The 8,833-nt window shown below is 45.8% G+C and overlaps 1 protein-coding gene across 1 annotated transcript in view; it reads right to left on the bottom strand.

Moving 5' to 3' along the window:
• The window catches only part of slc24a3 (solute carrier family 24 member 3), a 340,988-nt gene extending 332,852 nt beyond the window's left edge, over positions 1–8,136 (bottom strand). Inside the window, exon 1 of the mRNA XM_073051404.1 lies at positions 7,645–8,136. Coding sequence (XP_072907505.1) covers positions 7,645–7,798 — 154 coding nt within the window. The 5' untranslated portion in view covers positions 7,799–8,136. The remainder of the gene's footprint in view (positions 1–7,644) is intronic.
• Between the last annotated feature and the right edge of the window lie 697 nt (positions 8,137–8,833).

An 8,833-nucleotide genomic window follows, 5' to 3' on the forward strand; every position in this document is an offset into this window, starting at 1 on the left:
CACAGAGGGTTAAAAGCTCAGTTCAAACATACAAATGCCTTAGTTTGTTTATTTTGATACACAATGCACCCAGATACCAACGTCATGACCCACAACTTGCTGGCAAAATAACCACATGTGAATGACACCCAACATTACTAAATTCTGAAGTAGTCAGCCGCTTCAGGGAACTTTGAGAGACACTGCGTGTTTTTATTTTACACACAAGCTCTTGCTTTCCCTGTTTTTTTTGAAAAAGAAGAATATGCCGGATTTTCATGTTAAATAAGTTAAGTCTGAAATAACGATGAAAATAATTAAATATTCAATGTTGTAACAATTGTTCGACAATCATGCTTAACCTTGCTTGCTCAAAAATGCATCAGTTCTATCAGGGAGTGAACAGAGAATTTTTATTGTTCATTTTCTGCTCTTGCTAACTGTTCACCGCTAATTCCTCCTGAAGGTACATTAGCAGCTCTGCGCCCTAGTCGGGCCAAGTAAGATAAAGATCATAGATTTCCCTCCCAGAGGACATTAATGACCCAGATTGATTTTTTAACAATATTTTTGCTGAACAAGCAGACGTTTTAAATTTAATATTTAATCACTTTAATTTTCAATTCTCAGTTGCCATGGTGTGGCCATTGGATCCAAGACCATAACTGTAATCATCAGCCCAGTAACATACACACTTCACTATCATCTCCTTCTTAATCCAGTCTTCATTTCCCTCTCTTCAGCTTCCTTCACTACTGTCCTCTATATTTTTTTCCCTTTGCTTTGTTTACTTAATCTGATTGCTCACGGAGATGCAATATTGGTTCTACTGGTCTCTTACAGTGAAAAGTCCTGTTACCCTAATTGCACCAATTTCAATCAGTACTGGTTATCCTGCAAAAATGATGCTCATCGAAGACTGGACCCTGAACTCCAGGTCTTGAACTATGGACCGGCAGTACGAAACTCCCTATTCCAACCCTTGTGGATTCGCAGACTCAAGATTTCAGCCATTGGACCTCAATTTCTGGATCCGCCAACTTTGGCCTTTGACCTTCAGGTTTCAATCTGCAGTATCGACCCCCAAGGCTCATCGATGACTGGACTCTAGGTCTTGAACTCTAGGTGGGCAATCTGGGAAATACAGCAGCCAACACTCCAACAAGTTTCCTCAAACTAAAATCAAATAATGCCTTCTTTCTCAGGCAGTCCCTTGGGATTGAGGATGACTTGCTTTCACTCAGCATGCAACTGAAGATGGCTCTGCCACTGAAGGGGCAGGAGAGAGTACAGTTTGGGTAGTGGTGAGCTCCTGCCGCCGGTATTCTGTGTAGTACTGCGGGCTGGAGGTTTTCAGTGCCATCCCAACATGAAGATGGAAATGGTGCAGAAAAGATTCACGATGACGTTACCAAGAATGGTTATAAGCAGAGACTGGGCAGCTGCTATTTCTTTCCCTGGCATGTAGGAGGCCGAGGGGCACTCTTATGGAGGGGTATGAAATCATGAGGGGCATAGAAAAGCTCAATTAATTGTCACAGTCTTTTCTCAGGGAATGGAAATATAAAATTAGCGAACATAGATTTTAAAGTTAAAGGGACCCGAGAGGAAACATTTTCCACACTGAGGGTGATAGATATATGGAATGAGCCGCCAGAGGTAGAGGCGGCTACAATTACATTTAAAAGCTGCCTAGGCAGGTATATAGATAGGTTTAGATGGGTATGTGCCAAACACAGGAGTAGTTTGGATGAACTTCATGGATGGCACAGACGAGTTGAGCCAAAGGATCTACTTTCCTTGCTGTGTAACTCCATGACTCTGCGCTCCATCTCCATTCTGAGTGGTTGAGTGCCAGGGATTCTTGGGAGTCCATTTGAAGTCTCACTTCCTTCAAGGAGGCCTGAAGAACATCAGTGAATCCATTCTTGCCCAGCCGATGGTCCCTTGATGCAACAGATAACGGAGCACTGCATCGTAACCAGGAGCCCGGGATCGGCCTTACAAAAGCTACCCATCTAACTCCAACGAGAGCCTGAAAGGTGGGGATTTCGATGTGCGACAAAAATCTGACCTCCATTAGCTTTATCCTGCCAGTGGATGTGGAGGATTTTGTGGAGATGGCATTGGTGCTCTCTACCCAGTGTTTCGAGGCATCTTCCGTTGGAAATCCATGCCTCAGAAATGTACAGCAGGGCCCAGGTCATTGTGGTCCAATAAATGTCGTGTTTTGTGCTGGGTTTGTGTCTTGAAGCTTTTCCCACACTGAAGGCAATGTGGAATTTCCTCACCGATGCCCTCCTTTGCTGGTAAGGGGGTGGGGCATATGGTAAGTAGACCTAGTTTTGCACCAACTGTAGCTTAACGAACGAGGTTGAGGGGATCCGAGTTCTAGAGTAGGAGTGACAACATACAGTTTCCATTCACTCTGACCTCTCTCCCTTCTATACCCATAATCCTGATACAGTGCATCAAATGAAAACATCGACCATCCCGCCAATTCCACAGATTTATTTATTTGGCTATACAGCGCGGAATGCGTCCTTCCTGCCCAATGAGTCACACCGCGCAGCAACCCACCTTTTTAACCTGAGCCTATCACAGGAAAGCTTACAATGACCAATTAACCCAACGTCTCTAGAGCGTGGGAGGAAACTGGAGCACCAGGAGGAAACTCACACAGCCAAGGGGAGAACGCACAAACACCTTACAGAGGGCACAGGAGATGAATTCTGACCTCCCCTGCCCTGAGCTGTAAATAGCTTGGCGCTAACCTTTACACTACTGTGGTGCCATTACTGCTTGACCCGCTGAGTTTCTCCAGCATTTTGTTGTTTGGTCCAGATTCCAGCAACGGAAGTCTCCTTCATTCTTTCCTCTCAGCAGGGTGGACCCTCAGTGAATCCATTTCAGCAGAAGTGCTAGGACAGTGGGGAGTACCTCTTTCAAAATTTTGTAACATGGAGCTTTGCATTCACCCGAGAGAGTGTTTAACTGTTCACAGCAATAGTACACTGCAGGCTTGGGGAGAATTTTAACAGGACTCGAACTGCCTTTGGACTCAGAAGTGATAGAACCAGCAACTGAGCCAAAACTGGAACATAGCTTCCTGGATCAACTTTCAAAGGGATTCTCTGCATGTCTTGTTCGAACACAGTAGCTGCACCAGAGCGAATTGAGCACATTCAAACCATCACATAGAAGTTACATTTCAGGAACCTGAAATCTGATCCAATTCAAGTTACAGTTCCGCGTAATAGAAACAAGTGTGTTCGTTTCTATTTTCCAAGGGGGAAATCATCCAATGTTACACTGCCAAACATCTAATCTGTGATTGTTTTACCCCACATACTCACTTGCAGCTTATTAACTATAGCTGACAGTTTACAGCCCCAGCTGTCCTCCAGTAGTGTTCATTGTAGCTCACAGCAGAGAAGGAAAGCCACACAGTCATACGGAATATAACCAGCAATCTTAACGCGCAGATAAAGAGACACTTTAGTTCATGAGGGAGAAAGGAATGCAGTACAGATGGTCAGACATGCTGAGCCCTAGAAAACACTACAGCATTACAAGCTTCAGTGTTACTCTCAGAAGACCCATCACTAACTACAGCAATGGGATGCAAGTTCTATCCTCGCTTCCGTGAGTTGCGGTGGGAAGGGTTCAGGAGAGTGGGAGGGGTCTGAGAAGGGGTAGAGAAGTCTGTGGAACTCAGCCCTGATTCTTCTAACGCAAGAGACGTGATGATAAGCACATAGGAAATAGGAGCAGGCACCTCAACTCTGCGTCATCAGTCTCAAATTTATTTACTTACAACATAGCAAGAGGCCACTCCGTCCATTCAGTCTATTCCAGCTCTCACACTAATCACAACCACATTCCCTCATTTATTCCCCTGTATATCATTCTATCTCAAATGTCCATCAATTGCCATTCTTGTTTTTTCCATCAACCGTGTACTCACTAAAAGTTACAGCTGCTAACTAATCTACCAACCAGTACATCTTTGGGATGTGGAATGAAACCAAGGAAGCTGAGGGAAACTATTATGATCACCGGGAGAAAGTGCAAACTCCACACAGACAGTGTGAAAAGTTGGACCTGGGAGACTGCATTACATCCAGATGAGACACTGTGCTGCCCAAGATCACAGTAATCACCTTCTACTGCAGCAACATTTCTCTACAGCTCTCAATTCCACAAGCATCCAGAATCCTAATACCCGGTTTTGAACACTATCAAAAAGTGAGCCTTCACCATTCACTAGAATAGAGAACGCCAGAGATTCACCGTGCACCGAGTGAAGGCATTTTTCGTCATCTCAATCCAAAATGACCCACGTTTATTTTGAGACTATGACTCCAGTTCTAGACTCCTTAGTCAGAGGAATAATCCTCTCTGCATCTACCCAGCAAGCCCTTAAGAATTTTGTATGAACAAGATTACCCCTCGTCTAAAGCTTCTGACAACTTCTATTTATTTACAGAATAGAGAACTAGTCTACTCCATCTCTTCTCATTTGGCAGACCCACTCTCCCAGGAACTAGCCTGATGAATTTTCTTAGCACTCCCTCCGTACTGAATATGTCCTTTTGTAAGGAAAAATATTAACTGAAAGACGAAGCTCTGTGGGTCAAATTTATTGGGAGTCTGTTTGCCCTATAATTCCCCGCAGATAATCTGAAGCCAGAGAAACAAGCAGATAGAGAATGGGAAACTAGAGAGAATCTGCAGATGCTGGAAATCCGAGCATCACACACAAAATGCTGGAGGAACTCAGCAGGCCAGGCAGCATCTATGGAAAAGAGTACAGTCGACATTTCGGTCTGAAACCCTTCAACAGGACTGATAGAGAACAGGATCCTTCTTAGAGCCAAAAAGTTTAATATTGTCACATGTGCCAAAATAGAGTGAAACTGTTTTGTTTAATCGGCCACCCAGGCAGGAAATGACATACATAAATACATCTACATGGTAAAAGGGAAAACAGAATTCAGAATAGAGTACTACAGCCACAGAGAAAGTGCGGTGCAGGCAAACGAAGTGCAAGGGCCTGGATAAGACAGAAGATCAAGAGTTCATCTTTAGTGTATGAGAGTTCTGCTCAACAGTCTGCTAATAGCAGGACCAAAATTGTCCTAGAGCCTGGTAGCACTTGCTTTCAAGCTTTTTGACCTTCTGCCCGATAGAAGACAGACGAACAGCACATGACCAGGGTGGGAAGTCATCTGTCCTGAGACAGCAGGAAGCATAGGAGTCAATGCTCTTCTTCTACATTGTGAGAAAACACACATGAAGCACCCTGGGTCTACAGGGGCCATTAAAGACAGGGCATCTGCCACTCACAACCCATGCCTTCACTGCCTGGTTTTGGTGGAGTAGGGAACGCAACCTTCACTCCTAATAGCAAGACGGTCAGCTGGCAGCAACCATCTTCCCCTCACAGCAACTGGTCTAGAAGGTGGAAAGACACCATTTCTCCTCCAGTGACCCAGTTCTCTGATAATCGAGTGGCAAGGTTTGTACTTCACACTGACAGCAGTATTTGCAATGGTTATTGGCAGAGAGGCAAAGAGACAGTCTGGAAAACTTGTTGCAAGTGCAAAACCGACAGAGATGGAGCCGGATTTGTTGGAGTTCGAGTCAAACAAAACAGTTTAGAGCGATGGAACTCATTTTATCTAAGAGAAGTGGAATAGCTGAATCATTACTTGGCCAACTAAGATCCTGTGTCAATACATAATAGAGAGTTTAAAATAAGAATTGTATGGGATAAACAGCATATTTGCTTGTAGGGAAGGTGTTAATAATATAGAGCTGATGGTCACTTCTTAGGATTTCACTTCTGCAATACATTAAGAATATTTATTTATTCAGTTATTACAAGCACTGAAACACACTTCTGTTAAAAGGTCAGAAAGTTCCATCCTTTTAGCAAACAGCTCAGAGTTAATATTCTTTACAATTCACTGTGCGTTTGCAGCCCTACAGTTCCCCAACACTCAAAGTTCTCATCTGCATACGCTCACAATGTCAACAGGCATCATGTTAGTTATAAATGCAATACTAATAAATACGTACGCTCTTACAGACACAATCTTCAAAAAAATATATAAACGGCTAGATGAAAACTAAATTTAACTCAGTATCTGCAGTTGCAAGTTGTAGCTTTTGTAACTCAGCGCTGGATTTTCAGCTAATTAGAATGAACGGCTCGACTAGAGTCCAAAATCAACAAGATTACCATTATCCTGCTCTTCTAGGAGTAAACTAACATTCCCTTGCCAAGGAACAAAAGGCACTAGCTCATTTAAAGATCAGCTGAGGTAGCAAGATTACCAGAGGCAAGGACTCCAGTGTTGAATGATTATTTTTTGTAAGAGAACATTAATCTAATTTAGAGCAGCCTGCTGCCATATTGCCATCACAATTTTAGGACTCCCTCATCCATCACCATTGTGGTCAGAACTTTCTAAGTGATAATCATCTTTCTTCCTTTGCAGGTAGAACAGTCAGTCTCTGACCAGCTACCAGAACAGAAAAGAATAAAAGTCCAGGCAAGAAAAGCCTGTTTGGTCTATAACAGCTGATATCCCAATTCTGCCTCACAATACACCACAACCAATGGTCTTGTCCAACAACGCTGAGTGAACCATTCAAAATAACCCTTTAATGAATCCTACAGTAATATTCTCAGCAATTCCAATCATCCTTGGTGTAGTGGTCAGTGCACACTGGCCCTTAATGCCATGGGCTCTAAATGCACAATAAAGGCTTGTAAAGTTAATTACCCCATCCCTTAAGAAACCTGCAAGCACCAAGTAGGGGGAAGTTACTTTAATTTTGGAAGTAGGACATGGAGCAGTTGCTAACAGGAGGGATTTGTGAAGTGGAACTCTTGACCAAGCATTTTGTGAACATTTGGCACACTGCACAAAACGCTCCTGCTTCTGGACTGGCAGGAAAGTTGGAGAAGGGGAGGAGGAAAGAGGAAATCACAACTGATGCCCCTCGGATGATGTAAGACTCACCCTCAGCATACCAAGAGGTAAAAGAGCCAACATGGTCCACTCCTCTGCAAACACGGGCAGCCCGGAACACAACTACCCAACATCAACACTACCAGCGAAAAGCTACAGATGCTGGAGACCCGAAAGGAAGACAACTGGACACGGTGGAGAAGCTCAGCAGGTCAGGCAGCATCTACATCTCTGGGGAGGGGGTGGGAGCTAACGCTTCTGATCACCAGCTTGCTGAGTACTTCCAGCATTTTCTTTTAATCGCCACCTCGGGCTTTCCCCCCCCCCTTAGGGGCACCAGAATGTCTAAACCTGTTTGCAGACAAGTGTTTTTATTGCAGTGACAAAGGTGAACGTATCATTCTCAATCCTCTAGCCCTTAGTGCTTATAATACAGCCGGCACCTGCAACGTGTTCACCTCCGGCACAGCACATTTTCTTTTGTTAACACTGAGCCATCTCCATCCCACCAAGACGGCAGGCAAAAATAGTACCCCATCCTCCGAGAGTTAACAGCATTGTTGTGTGTGTGTCAGTCAGAGGGCTTCACTAAAGTTGCACGGAGGTGAATTCTTGAATGGGCTATCCAGTCAAGCTCTTTGTGGTGAGAAGGGCAATGCCCTCGCCCCGGAGAATCCCTTACCTGCCTTCTCCACCAAGCTGGAGATGCCGAGGACCACCAGCATCACGCCGGCCAGCCAGCAGATCTGCCACCACACCATGTCCCGTCTTTTGCGCCGCACTTTGTTGTGCTTCGGATTCACCAACAGCTCCAAGGAGCAACGCTGGGGCTCCATGATAGCGGCTCGAGTCTCGCTGGTCGGCTCCGGCTGGGCAACGGCGCAACTTCTACTGCTGAGCCGCAGCGGGCGAGAGCGCCGAGGGTGGAGGGGAGTGGGTGGGTGGGAGAAGGGGGGTCAGGAAAGGGGGGGGTAATAGGGACAGGGGAGGGAAAATGGGGTGGCTATCACTCCATGAGACGCCAAGAGGAGAGGAGAGACGGTGCAAGCTGGTCGCTGCTTGCTCTTGCTGCTGTTGCGCTGAGCTGATCCATGAACAGGGACGAGAGAACAGAAGCACGGACACCCAGCGTTGCAACTCACTCTGTGCCGGCGCCCGAAGCTGGCCAGGGACGGTACTGCGAAGGGGAGGGTCTGCTCTTGGGGTAGGCTTGCCCGCTGCGCCCTCTTCGGGCTTCGACCGCTAAATACAACTCTCACCTCGATCAAACTCATCAAAATGTTTGCACTTATTTGCTGCCTCGTAGAAATCTTTTAGCTTCAGGGTCCCAGACAATGCACTAACACGCACGCAGCGAGCCCTCCGAAAAGGCACCCTGCCTTTCGAGATGACCATTGGGGACGAGGCATAGGCAGCTTCAGTATAACACTTAGCAGAGAGGGCATCGCACTCTGCGACGTCCAAACAGATGCTGGGGCTCAAATTTCCAAAGTGGAACCGAAGGCAGAATCTGCCTGGTTTAGGGGCAAGGGTATAATCAGCTAAGCCGCGGCCCCAAGGGCGCACATAGCTGCAAGTGTGCAAATCTTAAACAAAAGCAGCAAGTGTTTCCAATACGCCGCAGAGGCTGCACGACCGGCTGAGTATTTCCAGCGTTATGCGTTCTCTGTCAGCTTGCTGGACGCTTCACTGCTCCGGCTGCTGGGTTCATCTCCTCCTTCACTGTCTTATCGTAGAAGAATTAGGTCTGCATATTCAGGCATTATTACTGCTGGAAACTCACATCCATGATCCACAGGCTGTGGCAGGAAATGCTTGGGCAAAGGAAGCATGAATTTATATAGCGAGCGCCTCTCTCAACCTCAGCATGT

Source organism: Hemitrygon akajei, chromosome 7 (genome assembly GCF_048418815.1).
Source record: "Hemitrygon akajei chromosome 7, sHemAka1.3, whole genome shotgun sequence".
NCBI classification, from domain to species: domain Eukaryota; kingdom Metazoa; phylum Chordata; class Chondrichthyes; order Myliobatiformes; family Dasyatidae; genus Hemitrygon; species Hemitrygon akajei.